The sequence below is a fragment of the Brassica rapa genome, chromosome A10 (genome assembly GCF_000309985.2).
Source record: "Brassica rapa cultivar Chiifu-401-42 chromosome A10, CAAS_Brap_v3.01, whole genome shotgun sequence".
Taxonomy (NCBI): Eukaryota; Viridiplantae; Streptophyta; class Magnoliopsida; order Brassicales; family Brassicaceae; genus Brassica; species Brassica rapa.
In genome coordinates, this window is record NC_024804.2 from 8906528 (window position 1) to 8929247 (window position 22720).

A 22720-nucleotide genomic window follows, 5' to 3' on the forward strand; every position below is an offset into this window, starting at 1 on the left:
AAAATGAGAAACAAGATTATCTATGAAAATAAAAGAGATCATATTGTGCAGGTAATCAGGGCAGCTTGTTTGGATAAGCAACTATGGGAAGAAGCAACACGATATAATCCTCCAACTACTCAACAGAGACAAACTGCTCCAAGACCTGTTTCACAGATTATCCAACAAGGAATGGACTTTTACTGCACTGTAGACGCCTCTTGGAAGTCACCAGTGGATAAAGCTGGAATAGGATGGTCCTTATACAGCGAAGAAGGCATTCTTAGACTCCAAGGAATCTCTGCAATAGAAGCTACTACATCACCATTGGTAGCTGAAGCAATGGCGATACTACTAGCTGTTCAGCAGTTGAACTGCATGGGCTATAATAACGTGGCAATTCTAGGTGACTCTCTGCAGATTTTTAAGAGCTTGAATCTAACGGAAACAGAAGAAGGTAAAAAGAAAATCAGCATCAATGAGGCAACACCTAATATAGTAGACATTTTAGCTCTTTCACAATTGAATAGGTTCTGTTTCCACTGGGTACCTAGGAACTTTGTTCAATATGCTGATCATCTAGCTAATAGAGCTAGGAGTAGTATGCAACAATACATTGTAACCTGGCTCCAAACATAGCCATTGTAAAATTTTCACTTGAAATGAAATGGAAGTTGACAAAAAAAAAAGATCATCTCCAATCTATTTTCTATTTTTACTCTAAAATAGAAGAACTCTATATAATAGAGATGAGATATGTTCCAATGTAATTCTCTAAAATAGCAATCTCGAAAGATAGAGCAAAATGTAAAGGAATGCTATTTCGTATATAGCAATCTTTATTTTAGAGGAATAAATAGAGTATGGTTGGAGTAGTTTTAGCTCTAAATGCTATTATAGAGGCAAATAAAGAAGGAGACTTTATCTCATTTCTGTTGTGTTCCTATGTTTGGTGCAGTTTATACCGTACTCGTTTATTGAGAAAGAAGATTCACAAGTTGAGGGATTTAGTCCTGAACTAGCCCTTGTCACTGTTGGAGGAGGAAATGAACTTGAAGAGAAGCTTGTGGTATGTTTTACCACAAAAAAAAAGTTAGTGAGACTTGCCAGAGTTCATTACCTAAGTTCTGACTTTTGATTGTTGAGGGTTGTGGCAGGTCCGGCCTACCAGTGAAACCATTGTGAATCACCCAGTGGGTTCACAGCTATCGTGATCTTCCTCTCATGATCAATCAGGTGTGGGCAGAAAATCCAATACTGAATATCATTCTTCGCACAGTGTTAATTTCATCGTTCTGGGGTTTTAGTGGGCCAATGTCACTAGATGGGAGATGCGGACAAAACCATTTATCAGGACTCTTGAATTTCTGTGGCAAGAGGGTCATACTGCTCATGCCACTCCCGAGGAGGCAGAGAAAGAGGTTTCTTCTCCATATTTGCTGTGGTCAGCTTATGGAATCTTTTTTTTTTGTGTGGTACCCTCTTGTGAAGAATGTTCAGTGCTGTATTGCAGGCCAAACAGATGATCGAAATCTACACCAGATTTGCTTTTGAGCAAACTGCCATACCTGTTATTGCTGGTCGAAAATCAAAGTTGGAGACCTTTGCTGGTGCTGATACAACCTATACCATTGAGGCTATGATGGGAGATCGGAAGGCTTTGCAGGCTGGTACCAGCCACAACTTAGGGCAGAACTTTTCTCGTGCTTTTGGAACTCAGGTACATAACCATCATCTTGGAAGCAGGTCATGCTCTTTCTGACTTTTGAATTTGTTTGGAGTTAAGTTCTCTCGCTTTTGCTTGTTTTGACATTCTTTTTGCAAATTCGTCCCCGGAGAATGTTAAATGAGATATATGAACATGCCAGTTCCACGATGAGGATGGAGAAAGGCAACATGTGTGGCAGACATCATTGGCAGTCAGTACACGTTTTGTCGGTGGCATTATCATGACTCATGGAGATGACACTGGTCTTATGCTTCCTCCCAAGATAGCTCCAATACAGGTTTATCTCTTCTATTTATTCTGAGAATTCTTAACCACTTTCCCTTGCTTTTGTTATCTTAATTTCAATTTTGTTAAACCGGGAACTGTAGGTAGTGACTGTACCGATTTGGAAAAAAGAGACTGAGAAGACAGGAGTTCTCACTGCTGCATCATCAGTGAAAGAAGTTCTCCAAGCTGCTGGGGTTAGAGTTAAACTTGATGACACATCAGAACGAACCGCAGGATGGAAGTTCAATTTCTGAGAGATGGAGGTTCGTTCCTTACTCTCTTAAGTGAAAAGAACGCTCATAGTAAGATTACAATATGCTCTGACGGTTCTCATTGGTTTTGCAGGGAGTCCCTATAAGGATTGAAATTGGTCCACGCGATGTATCTAGCAACTGTGTTGTTGTCTCGAGGAGGAATATACCGGGAAAGGCAGGGAAAGTTTTTGGAATATCAATGGAGCCGTCAACGTTAGTATCATATGGAAAAGAGAAGCTGGATGAGATCCAATCATCACTTCTAGAAAAGGCTGTAACATTCAGAGATATGTACTTTTTTTTTTGGTTGTATTCTTATCTTGTTTGCCACATACTAGACTCTTCCCCACCACAATTTTTCTGTTGTTGTGCAGTAACATAGTGGATGTGAAATCCTACGAGGAGCTCAAAGTTGCAATATCTTCAGGGAAATGGGCAAGAGGTCCATGGTCAGCTAGTGACTCGGATGAGCAAAGGGTAAAAGAAGAAACGGGTGCGACCATTCAGTGTTTCCCGTTTGAACAGACTTAAGGGATCAAAACATGTCTGATGACAGGAAATCGAGCAGAGGAAGTTGAAATCTTTGCCAAGTCTTACTAAAGAAGTCCCTCGTTTTTACGCACATTCCCTAAATCATATCAAATTTCTGCTCTATTTCAAAAGAGTCCAAAAGTTCTAACTGAAGTACAAAATAAAGATGAACTATATTTTCAACAAATTTATTACATCTTCTCTTTTCTTATTTTAACTATTATATTTAATTGTTATTATCCAAATAATTTGACAGCATTTATTATAGAAATATAAAACAAAACTTATCTATTTTAAAGTGCTTTATTATATTTTTCACATTCTTTCGTTCACACTTTTTAATTATTTCATTAATTTTCTTTACCATAATAATTTGGTATCATTTATTTTACGTGTTAACTATGATAATTTCACATGTTTAAATGATTTTTTTCCCATCGGAGACAAAAATTCAAATCAGTTAACAAAATACTTTTTATTTGTTTACAAAATTAGTTAGGTATGGGCACTCATATATCCGATTGGTACGGATCAAATCTTTCGGAAATCGAGTTTTTTGAGTTTTAAAATTAGCCTCAGTTCAGATATTATAAACTTTCGAGTGGGGTTCGAGCCGGATCTTTCCAGATCTGGGTGGATACGATTCTAATGTACATGAACTTAAAAATGAACAAAAACCTATGTGTATTTAAATGTCATTAAACAATTTATAAAAAAAACTAACGCCCATGCGGACGCCTGATCAAGCTCTAAGCAAATTTTTGTTTCCGTGGACCCTCTGGTAGTTTCTTTTATTTGTCCCCAATAACTCCCAGTTGCCTTTTTTTTTTGCTGTAAAACATTTCTAAATTGCTGGAAAAAATTGTTTACATGCTTTCTATTGTAAAGAAAATAAAATATTAAATAATCAAAGATTTTATAAGGCAAATTCCTTTTATTGCCTACTTAACTTCATGGTTCGATTTGGCTGATTAGAATCTGGTAACTATGTTATAGTCCGTTTCTAAGAGTTGGGTTGACAGGAAGTGAGATGTTACTCAATTCTAAACGGGAAAACGACTTACTCGTGCCCGAACTATAGGTCTTTGGGAAAAACATGCCTACACTTTTCTCATGTGCTAATATATGCTTGAACTATATATAATTTGAATTACATACCTGAATTTATAAAGTTCACACCAATTCATACATCGACATAAACACTGTTTAATCGTAGTTAACAGTGCTGACTAAGATGATTATGTGGCTGATTAGTCAGCTTCACATACAAATATGCCGAAAAAACACAGAATATAACAGGTTAAAGTTTAAATATTATGGGCCGAATGTGATACTTAATTTGGGCAAAATATTAAACTGTTTTGGCCATTGTAAAACGGCGCCGTTGAAAAAACGGATGCATCATCTTCCTCTTAACCTTATGAAAAGGACGAGAGAGAGGCAAACATATCAGAAAAAAATCCATTTAGATTGGTTCTTTTTGTCGACTGAAACATCTCTCAATCTTGACTGAACTCGTGTATCGTTAGCTGGGAATTTCGCCTGGAATAATGAGGTAAGTCATTGATTAACGGCTTCAAAAAAAAAATTGTAGCTTGGGGTTTAGTTGCGATTGACTGCAAATGTCTTTCAATTTCAGTAAAGAAGGAGATACCACATTTCAGATAAGTTATGGTGGAAAGTTTGTGAGTGATGGTGGAGATATCTCCTACATGGGAGGTGAAACTCATATATTTCAGACAAAAGCTCAAGCTTTGTTTAGAGGTTTGAAGAATGATTTCCCATGTCTATGGATGGTCAGCAAATCTGGTACAAACTACTGTATGATTCCATGAAACATCTCAAAATCTTAATTTATGGTAGTCAGAGCTTTGCAAGGATGTGTGAAGCTTCAAAGTGGACTAAGTTTATTGAAATTTTTATGGAGCATGAAGATGTGAATGATGAAGAAAAAAAATGAAGATGTGAATGATGAAGAACATAATGAAGAAGGAGAACCAGAAAGACCGACTGGCGAGACAGAATAAGATGAACCGGAGGGACTGAATAACGAGACATAAGAAGATAGTAATGAAAATGAAGATCGTGAATTTGAAGAAGACATACGTGTTGAAGCTGCTGTGGGTGAGATTTCTGATGATGAAGATAATGAAAACTACAAAAACACACCTCCTTGTTCTGATGGCGAAGAAGAAGAAAATCCTCGGCCTTATCAAGGATGGAAGAGAGGCAGTGGAGAGTTACATATTAGGAAACTGTTTGATAGTGTGAAATTCTTCAAAGATGATGTATTTTAGTATGCACTAAAAGGAGGTTAGAATCTTCAATTCACGAGATGGGGCGATGTAAAATCTGAGGCAATATGTGGAGTAGAAGTGGATGAAGGAGAAACCCCATGTTCTTGGAGAATATATTGTTCGTATGAAGAATATGTGTTCTCAGTGGATGGTGAAGACATTTCAAGATGTCCACACTTGCTTCAAAGATGGACGTTGCAAGATATTGTTAGATTCACGCATAGCTAAACTATTCTTAAATGAAGTTAGGGAGGATCCGGAAATGAAACCAAAAGCAATCCAAGATCAGATTCAGCTGCATTATGATTTGAATCCATCTGATGACCAATGTCAGAAAGCGAGGAAGAAATGTTTGGATCTATTTCAAGCCAAGTATGATGAACAATTTCGTAGGATTAAGGACTACGAAGTCGAAATTAAAAGGTGAGACATTCACTTAAAGCTTTGTAAATTGTGTGTGTGTTCAACACTTTTTTTGGTGGACATGACAAATGAAGGATCACCAACTGATCTTCAGTCCGTCATTGGGACTGGTGGACTTGAAGGTTTTGATCGTTTCTATGTTTGTTTTGCTGTTCTCCGAGACATACGGCTAGCCTCATGTCGACCTATCTTTGGGATAGATGGGTGTTTCCTCAAAGCCACAAACAAAAGGTCATCTTCTAGCTGCTGTGGGAAGGGATGCAAACAACCAGATATACCCTTTTGCTTGGTCTGTTGTGCATAAAGAGAACACATACACATGGGCATGGTTCTTGCATAAGCTGAAGAATGATTTAAATCTTGGAAATGGAGATGGTTTCACCCTTGTTTCAGACGACAAAAGGTAAGTGATGATTCAATATGTTTTAGTTAATTCTTAAATGATTTTCTTATGGTCTCTATGTTTGTTATGGTGGCTAATTAGGGGTTGCTTATAGCTGACGATGCTGAGATGCCAAATATTGAGCACAAAATGTGTGCAAGACATATCTACAGGAATTCAAGGAAGCTACATCCTAACAAGCCTCAGTTGAAAAAGTTGTTTTGGAGTGTTGTTGAAAGTCACAATGAAGCTGACTACAAATCAAGTTTGAAAGTGTTAGAAGAGTATGACAAAGAAGTTTATGCAGATTTGATGGCCAGAAGACCCGAGACTTGTAGCATAGCCTCTTTCTTGACTGCTCTTTGTTGTGAAGATGCTCTCAACAACAATCCAGAGCCTTATAATAGGACACTAGAGAAGGCACGTGCAATGCCATTGGTGGAGATGCTAGAGACAATGAGAAGATTAGCTATGAAACGTATTGATTTAAGGAAGAAGATAGTCACGGATTACAAAGGAAAGTTCAGCTTGAAGGATACTAAGATGATAGCATCTAAGACAAAATATAGGAAGTATTGTAAATCTCTTCCTGGACCTACTGGTGAGTTCGAGGTCTCTGAAGATGGAATGCGGTATGCAGTTGATATGAGAGCAAATACATGTAGCTGTAGGAGATGGTGGTATTTGAGTGGGATTCCCTGCAGACATGCGCTTCGTTTCGTTTTGGATCAAAAGAAGACATATAAGACCGACAATTTGGTGTCTGATTGGTATTTGACTTCTAAGTGGCAACATCAATTAATACTCAGACTCGATCAAACCAGTAAAAGGGATCACGTTTAAGATTCCATCTGGTGATTCAACAATACAAGCGCCACCAAGAGAGATCTCCAAAGGGCTCAAGAAGAAACCTCAACAAAGAATCAAAGGAGTTAACGAGTCTTCAACAAAGGAAAAAAGTAACTGGTCACAACCGTGTGATGCATTGTTCAAGGTGTGGTTTTCCTAAACATAACGCTTCTAAGTGTCCTAATCCTGGAGTTCCTTGTCAACCTCGTCCACCTAGGAAGCATAAAACAACTATATCACATGATAAAGTTGCAGTCGATCCTGATGAAGGACCTTCTCAAACTCAACAAACGCAGACTTGAAGATTTCATGATGAAGTTGCACTCGTTGCTGGTTATTTTCAAACTTTTGTTATTTTCAGACACTTGTTGTTTTCAGACTTATGTAGTCTTATGACTTAATTCTGTTCTTTTCAAACAGATATGCTAGTAATTTCAGTTTCATGTTTCTTGATTATGAGTACTCTTCCATATAGCTAAATTTATTATGTGATTACTCTAATAATTTTTTTTTTAAATATGATTTGTGTGGAGGCCGAAGTTATGACACAAACACTAAAACATAAGTCACAACTTAAAAACGTTTCTCAATTAGTATATAGAGGATAGTATAATACCATCACTTAATTTCATGCTATTATACACAATCGATTCACAATTATCACATGGTATCACTTTTTCAAATTTTAGACACAAGTATAAAATTTCAAATATAATAAATTATAGTAGAATAAATTTTATCTGATATATTCATAAATTATAGTACTTATATATAAAATATAACTAAAGATATTTCATAAATTATAGTACTTATATATAAAATATAACTAAAGATATGTCAGTACTAAATAAAAATTATACCCAAGATTCAATACGTTTAAAAATATATTTCCGTATATTTTAACATCTGAAATTATGTTATAACTAAAATAAAAAAAAATTATATGTTAAAATATTTTCAATATTTTAAAATATCTATACGTGTTGACATTATCATCGAAAAGAGACCTGATATAAGTTTTAATTTAAAACAAAAACCACAACGATCTCATTTTCTAAAAACAATTTATAATAATAAGAAAAACAATTTGAAAAATGTTACAGCTACTCTTTATATTGAAACATATTTCAAAATCATAGAATAAATGACATAAATCTACTAAATATATGTGCTTACAAAACTATAAATTTACATAAATCCTATTTAATTAATTTTAATTGATTTTAAAATCTATATTTAAAAGTTTCAATTAAGTCGACTATCCTAAACCAATATACAATTAATGAGTAGACATTTTACAATTACCATTTTTTGGGTTATTCAATCGAATATGTAAAATATATATCAAGGACAAACAGGTTGAATAAATAGATTTTTCATTTGATTATGAAGTAACAAACATATTAATAGTTTTATCAACAAAAAAATAATCTCAGTCTTTCAAAGTGTATGTCAAAATCTAGTAACTAAATTAAACTGTGAAGATTCATTGGTGAGTTTATTAATGATTCTACACCAGAAGTTCTGAGTTTCGAGTCTCAGAGAAGATGAAATTATGCGAGTAAATAGAGACAAAAGCTTACATGAGATTTGCAGCATGGTGCAAGGGGTATCGCCAAACATGGATCCAATAGAACGGCTTTTGTGATGCACTCATGCGTAAATCCTCATAATGCAAATAGAATTATCAGCCGTAGAATCGTATGTAATATTTTTCATTGTTTGTAATAACACAATTGTTCAATTATTCAGCATTTAAAAAAAAAATTAAACCGTCAAGCGATCCAAACAAAACAAAGTAAAATATATATTAGGTTTTGGACCATGAGAAAAAGTTAAAAATAAGTACACTTTGAAACAATGGGCCAAATCCCGATATATATTTTACTTATTTCAAACAGCGGTACTGAGTTTTGGTCCATAAGAAAAAAAAATAAAAAAGTGCACTTACAGTTTACAGTTGGACCTGGGTTCAAGTTAGAACGGTTTATCAACGGAAAAGCGTGATTCGGGCTAGAGCCGTGCCAGATTAGTGTTATTCGGCCTTTAAATCGAAGATAAAAAAAATCACTGTTTTTGACGATTATAAGTTTCAAATCATATCTGCGTGTTTGATTTGATACATTTTGATCAAAACTTACAAGAATAAGTAGAAATATTTGTGAAACCGTGAAAATATGAAAAACCACTGCAAGTTGCTGAAAAATTGCAGGGTAAGGTCGAAGACATGGCTAATTTTGTTCTTCTAAAATTTATTTAACGTAATTGTTTTTTTTTTTTTTTTTTGTCACAACGTAATTGTTTTCTATAAATGAAAAACTGGGCCTAACTCTGTCCGAACCCGAGTATAACTGTTTAATATACTTGCCACTAACCATTAGACTCGGCGTTCTAAAACGCGTTCATTACGCATTAGATAAATGTATAGCGCATAACCGTACAGGCGGAGGCGTAAACGGTGTATATATGAATATATATTTTTATACAAAATATAAATATAAAACTAATATATACATGATTTTTACAAAAAATGATTATAAATATATTTTAAATCCAATTTTATGTATAAGTATATAGTTTAACATATATAACTAGTTTAAAATTATAAAAATTAAACCTATTTTAAATAATAAAGATGATAAATTTAAAATGATTTTGCAACAATTATACTAATATCTACAATCATATAAATATATAAATTAAGTAAAAATAATATAAATAATAACATTAATAAAATATAATAATAATATTAATAGTTTATTTTTTTGAATATTATGCTTAAAATCCGCCTAGACTATACATAATATCCGCCTAAATGCTGTTATTCACCCAAATTATATAAAACCGCATAAAACACTGTATAACATAAAAATAGTACGGTAGGCTACCGTGTAGTGCCTAAACGCCGCCTAAACGGACGTCTAGACCGTATTTTAGAATACTGATATAACTATATTACAACAACTCTTATTGTGCACATTATTAATATATAAATCCAAAAACAGATAAAAACTATAAAAATACTCCTTATTATACATGTATAATCTCTGATTAATTAATTCGACACTAAGCCCTACTCAACCGCATGCGGCGCCTAGAGAGTCTCGACATTTGTTATTCAACATCTCTGATACTAAATTAGCATGTAGTGTTTTGATTATTCATCAGAGTGATATGTTCATAAGTATATTTAAACTATGATATATGTATTTTATTATTTAAGAATTATAAAGTAGAATTAAAATTTTGAAACGAGTATTTGTTGCAGCTTTATGTTTTGGATTACATGAAATTTTGTCCAAAGTCTGTAATTCTCTCATATCTAAAAAGCCAAGATTATATTAACTACGTAATAATCTGGCTTTACGCTGGTAATATATCCAAATAATAGATGATAAATTTGGGAAATTTGAATCATTTACATAAAAATAAAATAATTTTAAGTATTGGACCTTATCGAAATTTCGGATTTAAAATTAATTTCCAATATCACAAACTAATACTTTCCAATACCACAAACTAACACATCATGTGTTAATCATAATCATGTGTTAATCATAAAAATATTAAGAACTTGCAAACTATGTATTAACCTAGTCAAACGATATATTAAATATTTTCAAAACTCACCGCCTCGATATAAACTTCTTAAACAAGCAAAAAAAATCATGCATACATTAAATATATTTTTATATTACAGTCTATAATACAATAGTTGAATAGTTTAGGGTAGGTTGACAAAAAAAAAAGTTTAGGGTATATACATTAACATACCCAAAGGAAAGGAAATTATGAATATTGCCAAATATTTATTACTTATATACACGCTCAAAATACAATACACATTTGAATACAGTACAAACAATTTGACTTTAGACTAAACCATTTTGATTCTTTTAGGGTTTAGATTATGTAATTAAACCCATTCAAAATTAAAGAAGAAAACATTAAATACACGTAGATAAAGTAATTAAAATTATAGATGATAAATTTAAAAACACGTAGAAGAACAATTATATAGTTCTATATAAATGTTTTCTGAAAGATAAGTTATTGTTTGTAACATGTACAATGAATATGAATGAGTATTTTCCAAATGATTACCAAGCACAACTTGATTGTTCTTATTATAAAATTTCAATAAGTTATATAAGTAAAAAGTATGTAATGTAAAAGTAAATAAATAGTTATAATTATATATTGCTTAAAAAGGTCAATAGAGTTAGCATAAAACTATATTTAGTCATGCATAATATTTTTTGTCCAAATGTTACCACAAATGCTTATTCATACTTTACAAAATAATTACGAACTCGATTCTTCTTATTATAAACTTATCAGCGTGTGTGATTAATACATTTTGTAAGGGAATATTGACTGGTTGAAAATGTATTAAGATTAATATGGAAAATATATTATGTTTTACTAAGGGAATTTAGACGATGAATTTGATGTGATTTATTTTAATTAATTTTGTGATTTTATTTTTTAATGTGTTTTGGGAGAATGCGTGATGACACGTCAGTTTTGTTTTTGAGAATCAATATGAAGCAAAAAATCATATTATTATGGCATTAAATATATTTAATATTATATATACTCTATAATAAAATAATTACGAACTCGATTCTTCTTATTATAAACTTCTCAATGTGTATGATTAATACATTTGTGTAAGGGATCACTACAGAAAAAACGTCTCCGTAACGACGAAAAGTTACAAGGAAATTTTTTCCTCGTAAATTAACTTACAAGTAATTTACGAAGATGTTGTGAGACAAAATGGAAATTCATCATAATGTAGACGTAAAATTACAAAGAAAACGTTTCGTCGTAAATGCCTTGTAAATTTACGACGAAAGTACATCGCGAACAATATTTGTCGTAAATTTACGAGGATATTACGATGAAACATGTTACCGTTATTTATTGGTGAAAACGTGTATTCAATGCACTTTGAATTGCCTAATTTCATTGTGAATTTCTTGTAAAACTTATGTAAAACCCTAGTAAAGTTTTCCTAGTAAAATCATTGTTATACTTCACCTACCAAACTCGAAATATTTTCTGTATATATGTCATTTCTTACGACTCATTCTCTCATAACACACAAAGGAAAATAAGAAAAAAATTCTGAAAAAAAAATTCAAATTTTTTTTTTAAAAAAATGCCCGAAACAATTCCCCAAAAAAATTTCCAAAAAAAAATTCCCAAACAAAATGGCGGATGGCGCTAATATTTACGAGTTACGGAGTTGGATGTATTCCCATAAAGATTCGGAAGAGTGAGTGACGAATGCATTTCTGAGCAGACTAGCGACATTCATGTACCAGGCGGACTCTTCACCGATCATGCAGGAAAGCGGTAAGATGTTTTGTCCTTGTCGAAAATGCAAGAATTCAAAATTTGCACGTAGTAAAACTGTATGGAAACATTTAGTAAACGTAGGATTTACACCATAATATTATATTTGGTATCAACACGGAGAGAGTTATGGTGGAAATGACACTAGTAATAGTAATAATAATTTTGAAAATGCTGGTAATAATGAAAAACCTAATCATTTGCATAATGAATATAATTACCATCAAGAAGAGCAGATGGTAGATCATGATAGAGTTCAAGCCTTGTTCGGAAACTCGCTAGGTGCTACGCGTACGGCGCACCCGGGCCTAGCGATTTATTAGAAAAGCGGAAAAAACTCGGGGAGTATGCAGAAAATAATTTTTTTGTATTTTTATATGTATAATACTTCATTTATACGTAAAATACGACTTTGTATGTATAATACATATTTATGTATAAAATATCGTTGGTATTAAAATTCATAGATTTATAAATATATACCATAATGGATATAAAATATAATTGTATTTGTCATTAACACAAAAAAATATAACTTTTTTATACATTCTAAAGAATTATTTATTGTAAATGTTATTGAATCTACTGGTCATTCAACTAAAGTAAATCATGGTTGCATTGAATCTACTGGATGTTATATTTTTATTCAACAAAGGGTCATATATGAAGGTGATATAGATTACGTTGAGTCTTTGTCAAAATCTTATTGTTTTTCACAATTAGGGTTTCTTAGAATTTTAGAGATTTTGTTGTCGGGAGAAGAGAAGAGAGTTGGTAAAGATGTGGTTAATGATTTTTTGAGCTTGGGCTGGACAAATAGTTCCAAATATTTGGGCCAAATTTTATTATGCCGAGGAAGTAAAAGTTATGCGTAGCATTTTTTTTCTTATTAATCGGACGCTTTTTCATTTATACATATTCCACGTCACTTACGTGGCCGAGCGTAGAATGTCACCGAACTGCCTCACCTCGCCACGGTCCCATCCCGAATCACGTTTAATCGTTTGCGTAATCGGCCAGGTGTCCGATTTTTTGAACAAGGGGTTCAAGACATGATTACTGATGCATTTTTAGAAACAACTACAACAATAGCTGATGACTGGAATTGAAGAAGAATCGAATTTGGATGCAAAAAGGTTTTATGAAATGCTAGATGCTGTAAATCAACCAATCTACACTGGTTGTAGAAAAGGTCTTCTCTAAATTGTCTCTAGCAGCTAGGATGATGTATTTTTAAAACGGATCATAATTTACCTGAGAATTGCATGGATGCATGGGCGGAGTTGTTTAAAGAGTATTTGCCAGAAGACAACGTGTCTGCTGAATCTTATTATGAGATTCAGAAATTGGTTTATTGTCTTGGGTTACCGTTGGAGATTATAGATGTTTGCATTGACAATTCATGATCTACTGAAAAGATGATGAGAAGCTAGAAGAGTGTCGATTTTGCAAGAAACCGATTCAAACCGCAAGGACGTGGGAAGAATAGGGTATCGTACCGAAGGATGTGGTACTTACCAATTACAGACATGTTAAAAAGATTATATCAATCTGAGAGGACTGTTGCATCGATGAGGTAGTATGCCGAACATGTCCAGAGGGATGGCGAGGTCGCTCATCCATCAGATGCAAGAGCGTGGAGACATTTCAACAAGGTAGTCCCAGATTTCAGTAGAAATATTTGGAACATTTATCTTGGGTTATGCACCAATGTATTTAGTCCATTTTGGAATGTCTGGGAGACAATATTCTTTGTGGTCGGTCATTATTACGCCGCACAATCTGCCGCCGAGAATGTGCATGGAACAAGAATTTTTGTTCTTAACCATATTAATCCCTGGGCCGAAGCATCCAAAAACGGTCGCTAGATGTTTTTCTTCAACCATTGTTACAAGAGCTAAAGGAGTTGTGGTCAGAAGGGGTGATGGCGTATGATTGTTCGTTGAAAAATAATTTTACGATGCGAGCAGTTCTGTTGTGGACGATAAGTGACTTTCCTGCTTATGGGATGTCGTCTGATTGGACAACACATGAAAGATTATCTTGTCCATATTATCTTGGATCGACGGATGCTTTTCAACTGAAGAATGGTAGGAAGAGTTGTTGGTTTGATTGTCATCGTTGCTTTCTTCCCATTTCTCATCTGTACATAAGAAATATGACATTTTTTAGGTACAAAAGAGTTGTCAGAGACAGTCCTCCTCCATATTTCATTGGCCAACAGATCGAATCGGACATTGATTATTACGGAGCTCAGGAAACAGTTAAGTGTAGTGGAAACTGGCATGTTCCTGGAAATATGCCTGATGGGTATGTTGTGGCGCACAATTGGCATAAGAATAATATATTTTGGGAGTTACCTTACTGGAAGGATTTTCTTTTACGTCACAACCTCGATGTGATGCATATAGAGAAGAATTTTTTTGACAACATCATGAATACAATACTGAACGTCCGTATGGACTTACCGTATATTTGCTCAAGAAGGGAGTTACATATCAAGAGCAATGGAAACATTCATGTTCCTATCTTTCGGTTGTCATCAGAAGCCAAAACAACTTTTTTTTGACTGGGTTGCATTAGAAGTTAAGTTCCCTGATGGTTATGTTTCTAATATGTCAAGATGTGTTGAACGAGGTCAAAAGTTCTCAGGAATAAAGAGTCATGATTGTCATGTGTTTATGCAACGACTACTTCCATTTACCTTTGCCGAACTCCTACCAACAAATGTACATGAAGCAATTGCAAGTAAATATTAATTTATAATATATGTACATATGTTATGAAATGTTATTAATTGAGTTACTTTTGCAATATACAGCCATCAGAGCCTTCTTCAGAGATCTTAGCACACGTACGTTCAAGGAAGAAGTCATCGAACAACTTCATGAGAACATTCCGATCATATTGTGCAATATGGAGAAGATATTTCCGCCTTCATTTTTGACGTCATGGAGCATGTAGTTGTCCACCTCCCGTATGAAGCATTGCTTCGTGGACCTGTTCACAATAGATGGATGTATCCGTATGAGCGTTCTATGAAACATTTGAAGGGAAAATCAAGAAATCTTGCAAAGGTCGAAGGTTCAATAGTTGTTGGGAGTTTGACAGCAGAAACATCTAACTTCAAATCATACTACTTTGCTCCAACCGTTCGTACAAGAAAAAAAGTTCCTAGAAAATATGATGATGGAGGAGTACCGACATCATATGCAGTTGATGGCATTCCTGACATTTTCTGTCAAACTGGACGGTTTGGTGGTAAACTGAAAGATGTATAGTGGTCATGTGAAGAACATAAGCATAGTCCCCACACTTATATTTTGCTCAACTGCAAGGATGCAGTAATCCGTTCCTTTGAGAGGTAAATATTCTTGTGAATGTTAATTATATGAAAATTGTTAATTATATATGCTCTAAAGCATTCATTTTATTTGCAGCATGTTTGTATCTCAAGTTGAAGAAGCAATACCAGTAATATCCTCAACTGAGGTGGACGCACGGAAAGATAAGCACTTTGTCAAGTGGTTAAAATCACATGTATATATATATATATCTCATTTTAACAGTGATGCTTTAAGATAATTTTAACGGTGATGCTTTTTGTAGGTTGAGTATGACGATCCATATTTACCCCATAGGGTTTCATGATTTGGTCCAAGGTTCAGTAGCAAAGGTCACCACATCACCTATGTATTTCACACGAGGTTTTACCTTTCACACATACGAGAATGGGAGACATCGGGCAACAAGTAACAACGGAATATGTGTGAAAGGCGAAACAAACTTTTATGGATCTTGCAGGTGATTATTGAAGTTGAATTTTCGGGGTTATTGAAGCTAAAATGCGTCCTCTTCAAATGTGAATGGTTCAACCCCGTTGTGAACCAAGGTGTTCGTGTTAACAAATTTGGTGTTGTGGATGTCAATTCTGGGAGAAGATACAGCAAGTTCGAGCCTTTCATCCTAGCTTTTCAAGCCGAGCAAGTTAGCTTCCTTACATACCCTCGCCTTTGAAGTTCTGGGATAAATTGGTTAGCTATTATAAAAATTACACATTGTGGATGAATTGTTGCTGGAGAAGAACCACCTTTGCAAGAAGAAGACACTATCAATGAAGTTGACGTACATGATCAACAACTTAATGAAATCTTTTTGATCGATCCGGAAAATCAACAATATGAATATCTTTCCGAAGATGTGACAGATGAAGCACGTGAAGACGAGTTCGATGGAAGCGACGATGATCATTGTACTGATCTTGATGAGAACGAAAACGATTCAGAATGATGTAATCTATGTAACAAATGTTGTTTTTCTTTTTCATTTTTTCATTTTAATATATGTGTAACAAATGTTGTTTTTCTTTTTCATTTTCTTATTTTAATGTATATGTAACATATGTTGTTTTATATAATATGTTTTCTTTTGGTTTTAAAAAATTAATGTGGAGATTAGGGTTTAAGTTGGATAAAGAGATAAAGAGGAAGAAGATGTAAAGAAGAAGATGGTGTTATAAGATAAATGATTTTGGGGTTTAGGTTTTCAGGTTTCTGGGTTTAGGGTTAAGCCTCGTAAAGTCGTCGTTAACAAAAACACATGCCTAGTAAATTCGTCGTAAATGAAAAAAGCATGAGCGTTCCACATAAATTCGTCGTAAATTTTCCACATAAATTCGTTGTAAAGTTAAAAACACGGGCATGGTAAATTAGTCGTAAATAAAAAAAGGGGCCTGGTAATTTCGTCGTAACTGAAAAAATACGGGCCTGGTAACTTCGTTGTAACTTTATGACGACTTTACGAGGAATGTCTTTTCTTATATGTACGCGACACCTCAGAACGAGCCAAGCTCGTTCATTCCTCCCAAACCCCTCTCCACTCCTCTAAGGTAACCTCTCTCTCTCTCTCTCTCTAATTTTAAGTGGTTAGTATCAGACTAATATTTTTAAATTAGTTAGGTATCAGAATAATATTTTTAAATTATGTCGTTAATGATAAAACTAACTGTAATTTTTTAAGAAATTTAGATGAGTTCCAGAAGAAAGCCAGTTGCACTTACTTACTCTCAGATGTTTCATGATGGTGTTGGGACATTTTCTTCCGGTCTATCATCTTCCGAGGCAGTTCCGGACTCACAGAAATCTCAGAGATTTTCTTGGAGTCCTCCTCCTCCTCCTGTACCTCATATGCCTCCCCCACCTCCTCCTCCAGCCGCTGCACCTCAGCCTGTTCCTGCAGGCGCAGTTCATCCAGATTTGCGTGTGCCTCCATCTGCCCCATACGCAAGATATACAGTGGAGGATTTGCTCGCCCAGTCTAGACAAGAGGGCTTGGATGTTCTGGATCCCGATAGACCGCCGGGAACTTATTGGTAACTTATTATTTTTTAGTACATTAATTTTTTTTAAACAACTAGGTTCTCTTTTCAGGTTTGAGGCGAGCAACCGTGTTGGCCGGAGCGTGTCGGAGATGGTCAAGGGCTACTACGACGGAGCCTACCCGAATTGGAGCAAGACTCCAGACCACGTTAGGACGACTTGGTTTAAATGTTTTGCGGTAATATATTTTTAAAAAAAAATCTAATTATATATTTATATCTAATTAAATATTTATTTTAGTTTTTTCAAAATTTTGTTTGTTTCAGCAAAGGTGGCACTGGTCCTTGGGAATCACCGAGAGGGTGAAGAGGGAGTTCGTTGCAAAGGTAAAGACCCACCTTTGCAACACTGGCTCCGATTGGACGGACAAGTGGGAGATCTACGGTTATGACGGAAAGCCCACCGAGCTCACGAAGGAAGTATGGGGATGATCTCATCGCCTTTTGGAAGCTACCCTCTTCGATCTGTAAGGCCAACTCCTGCTCCGCTTCCCGAAGAACGATGGACAAAGATACTCATTTGCCCATGGTTCACAGAACCGGACAAAAACCTCACGCCGGGATCCGTCTAGAAGCTGTAAGTTGTTTCTAATATTTATTTTGAATTTTTTAATTAATTTGAATTTTAATGTTTATTTTTATTTAATTTTTTTGTTTGTAGTATGAGAAGACGGGAGTCTTACCATCTCTGTCTGATCTATTTAAGAAGACTCACGCCACATCGGACGGAATTTTTGTGGATCCGGCATCCGAGAAACTCTTCAACGCAGTGGCTTCTCGGGTTGAAGAGCGGGAGATGCAATTAACCCAGCAGTCTCCCAATGGATTACCCGTCAAACTGACCACCGAAAAGGTCGACAGGATATTCGAAGAGGTAAAACTTTATAAATTTATTTAAATAAATTTAGCTATTTAATAAAATTTAACTATATTAACATGTTTGTATAGGTGGCTCCTAAAAAAAGGGACGGACGGTGGGCATAGGTTCTGTTAACGAAGTTGCTAAAGCAACTGCGTCATACGCTTCGAGACGGGATGAAGAGAACTCTCAGATGAGAGCTCGGATAGATAACCAGCAGGATCGTTTAGACTCTCTTGAGGATCTGCCGGACGTGATGGCGGTGGGAAACCCGACTATGCAGCGAGCACTAAATGAGAGACGAGCAGCTCTCAGGATGCCAATACGGAATTTCGAAGATGCCGATCCAGACCGTTCTCAACCGAGCACCGCCACCGACTACTTTGATAATATGTAGTAGTTTTTTTATTTGCTTCGTTTTGTATTATGAATTTAAATATTATGTTAGGACTTTTAAATAGTTTTTTAAAATATGTTTTCATTTTCATATTTCATTTTATATTTAAAATTTTTAAAATTTAAAATTTTAAATAACATTTTTATTTTTATTTAATATTATATGGTAAGAAACAACGAGAATTCGTTGTAAATTTTACATGGAATTTACAACAAAATCCTCGTAACATCGTCGTAACGTTTACATGGAGCTTACATGGGCAGCATTGTAAAATCCTCGTAAATGTTACATGGAGTTACATCGAAATAATACGAGTACTTTACATCGAAATAATACGAGTACTTTACAACAAAATGTTACGTCTCGTTTACGACAAAATGTTTCCTTCCGTTTTACGAGGAAAACATTCTTCGTAAACTTTACCACGTGTTTATGACGAAACCTTCATACGACGGACGTTTAACAACGAAACACCCATTTTACAACGAATTTACAAAGAATATTACCCTCGTAAAAAATATGATTTCTTGTAATGGGACTTTTGACTTTTGAAAATGTATTACGATTAGTATGGAAAATATATTATGTTATCTTAAGGGAATTTGACGATGAAATTTGATGTGATTTATTGTAATTAATTTTGAGAAAATTGTTATTTAATGTGTTTTGTGAAAATGCATAAAGTGATGACATGTCAGCTTTTTGTGAGAATTATTATGGATATATATGTCAACTATTTTTTTATTAAAATCATTGTGGTAACTGGCACATTAACTTTTACCTTCAAAATGATTTTCAAATAATAAATAGAGGATTTTATCAGAGATGTCAATTCTTCATGGAACATTTTTGCTTACATATATTTCCAATTGAGGTAACAACACTTGTTTTTATTCCAACTTTCTTTATTTTGATGACCCCTAAACTAAGAATTAAGGGAAAGAAAAGTTTATGACATGACTCATTCAGCACTGAACATAATATTTTGGTTGACTTAACATTATTTAGTTTGGTAACATATTCTGTAAGGAAAAGAAAATGGAAACTTTTTAATTGATTTATATAATTTACATACACTATTTCATTTTCATTTTGAATGGTAATATTCAATATGTTTCTTTTTGCATTCAATATCATATGTTTGACTTATAATCAGAACCATAGATTTTGAGATGTATACAGTTTATAAGTGCTCAAACTGAAGAAGGCTGACCACATACACATACTTGCATTAGATCTTAGGAGTTGGTAAGAATATGTTTTCTTTCTCATAAAATCTGTTGACTGTTTCTTAGTTTTTGTTTCTCGACATGCTTTTTATCACGAAATGATGTCAACATTTTAAATTCAACATTGTTAATTTATACGTACATTTTTTTTTCTGAACTTGCAGGTGCTTCCAAAGTTTTGAGGAAAAGAAATCGTATAAAGGTAAACATATATTTACTGTATTCAAATAATTTATGTATATATAATTATTATATATTCTTATTGCAAGCAGCCATATCAGTTTTAAAATGACAAAGAAATTATTAGTATTGGGTCAATTAGTGAGTATTAGTAATATCAGTTGTCACGCAAGGTCGAAAAAGTTGTTGGTGGATTTGAATCTATGAAATTTTATAGAGGTGAAATTCATCGAGATATCAAATCTAATCCATGTTACCATTCTCTGAGATCTGTACCATCTAGATATTATCTATATATTTAGATTAATAGTTTAATATATATATATGAACTCGTGGTCCCTCTGATTCATCTATGTACGACTTTTTATGATAGGCTTAGGAATCGATGTGTTTCATGATTAAAAATGAAAGAAGTTTCGCAATGACAGTTTTTTTTTATGGATCTTGCCTTCTTATGTCATTGCACGACTGATGAACATTTATTCTTCCCTTTTGATCAAGGGTGTGCAGACAATGATCTTGAGTCAGATATAATTGGATGAAAACTGAAATAAATGCTAGATTGTTATGCTTTTAATACCAAGAATGTTTGTTAAAATGTTCTTCAAAGTCATGGATATTATTTTCAGGTAAGAGCTCATAGAGTCTTTAACTAGTTTTTAAGCTGTGAAGTATATCTACAGTGATATATTCTATAATAGACAATAGACAATAGCTCCTGGTTATGTTTTGTATTATTTCATATATGGTTTATTAATGGAATATTATTTTATTGAAGCATGGCAAAAACCAACTGTGGTGAGCTTAAGAGTACCAATGACAGTGAGCTTCCTTGGATGGCGAAAGGTAGCAAAAGTTCAACAAGGCGTGAAGAGAAAGCAATTGTACGAGTTGCAGACTCAGATGTTGAGAACAAAGACAAGAGTTCATCAGGCACAATGGCAAATGAGTCAGAGCCTGGAAAGGTTTTTTCCCCTTTTCTTTGTGTTCCTCACGGTCTCACTACACTGACATATATCTGATTCGATCCTTTCTGTTTATGGCAGCTTCTAGGTAAGCATGTGGCAGAAAGAGTAAGGCATGTTCCAATGAAAAAGCGGGGAATGATGGTTGCCTCCATGTCACCAAGAAAGTCATGTGGTCGACGTGGAATCTCAGAACATAGGCCGGAGATCAACCATGTTTGGAAGTTAAACCCAAAGAATGATAGCAGTGGTCCTGACTTTTCTGGTATTGCGTTACTTGCGGATGCTGCGTGTAATTTGAGAAATGATCTTGCACCAGCTGTTGACCGTCTGCCTTCTGAAGAACCTGTTGTTCAGCAGCAAGATGGCTCGACCATATTTCCCCATGCGGTTGGTTCCACAGATCAGGTGGGGCGAGGCAAAAAGGATTATGTAGCTCCTGAAAAGTCTTCGCTTGATTTGGCTGCGAAGGGCATAGCAAGCGTAGGAGGGATGATAATAGCTACTAAGGGAGCAAGTGAAAGTGAAAATTTTGCACCTGATAGTGGAGTTGTCATAAAGTCAGATAAATCATCGGTCAGTGAAGCCACTGAGAAAAAGAATTTAAGGTTACACTGGGACTTAAATGTTTCTATGGATGCTTGGGGTCCACCTTGTGATGTAGAAAATGATGCCTCTGAAAAAGATGTGAAGGGAGCAATCACAAATCCAATGCCTCCTAGAGTGAGCCAACCTATTGATGGTTTTGTTGTATCAGCTGGGCAAGAAAAGTTTTCATCAGCATGTGGTCCTAAGGCTGAAGCAGCTGCTAGAAATGGAAATAAGTTCAAATCTGGTTATAATTCCCCGCTTGAGGATGGAGAATTAAGGGAGCCATACCGTAGGGGGAAAAATAAGGTTGAAGATGAAGGATTCTACTCCATGGCTGAAAATAATGACAACAAGATGAATGATTCTGGTAAGAGAATCTTGGCAGAGACTAAGCTGGGACCATTAGAGCGTAAATCTCATGATGCATTGAGAATTGGAGAGGCTCATAACAGAAGGGACGTAGAGAAGAATGATGTGGCTCGCATGAATGATTTGCATCTTAAGAAGCGGTCTTCTTCTTCTTCAAGGAGGTTTGTGTCGAGACCATCTAAGGACTTGCCTTCGCATGATGCCATCCCAAGGACAAGGCAAGTTTTTTCTTTCCATGCCTCATCTTTAGGTAATTTTACTTTTTAATAGTTCATTATTAACCTAGTAATGGTCCTTTTTGTTTCAGATCTGATGATAATGAAGAATTGAGAATGTCTCCATATAAGTGTTTTGGGAGACATGAAAGGAGTTCTGGTAGAGGATACTTTAGTGGTTCAGGTTCCAGACCTCCCTATGTGCTCGAGCCTCGACACCCTGAAAATCTAGGTATGATGGGCGGCTTTGATCAATCAGGATCAGGGTCCGGACAAGGATCACAACCCGATGGTTATGTACGTAAACGTTTCTCAAATGGGGGATACCGCGGTGGTCGGTTCAGAAGGTCTTCAAATGGTGGGGATCGTTTATTGAGAGGCAGGCACGGTGATAATAACCAGTTTTATGGTCGGATGCACAACTGGATGAGTGGTAATAGGAGAGGAAGAGGTAACTCTCCTG

The 22720-nt window shown here is 34.8% G+C and overlaps 1 protein-coding gene across 2 annotated transcripts; it reads left to right on the plus strand.

Annotated features, from left to right (window-relative positions):
* Positions 1-1992: 1992 nt before the first annotated feature.
* On the plus strand, positions 1993-22366 carry LOC103833426. 2 transcript variants are annotated; one of them, XM_033282193.1, is made up of 3 exons: positions 1993-2238; positions 2321-2520; positions 2604-22366. In XM_033282193.1, the coding sequence occupies exon 3, from the start codon at positions 21206-21208 to the stop codon at positions 22307-22309; it is 1104 nt and encodes a 367-aa protein (XP_033138084.1). In that variant the 5' UTR covers positions 1993-2238; positions 2321-2520; positions 2604-21205; the 3' UTR covers positions 22310-22366. The 2 variants fall into 2 exon arrangements, with proteins under 2 accessions (XP_033138084.1, XP_033138083.1); XM_033282192.1 differs by having other exon boundaries at positions 2321-22366.
* The last annotated feature ends 354 nt before the right edge of the window (positions 22367-22720 follow it).

What these genes read in the sequence shown, in the direction of transcription:
- LOC103833426 (XM_033282192.1), top strand. Translation starts at nt 21,206, where the DNA reads ATGAAAAAGCGGGGAATGATGGTTGCCTCCATGTCACCAAGAAAGTCA.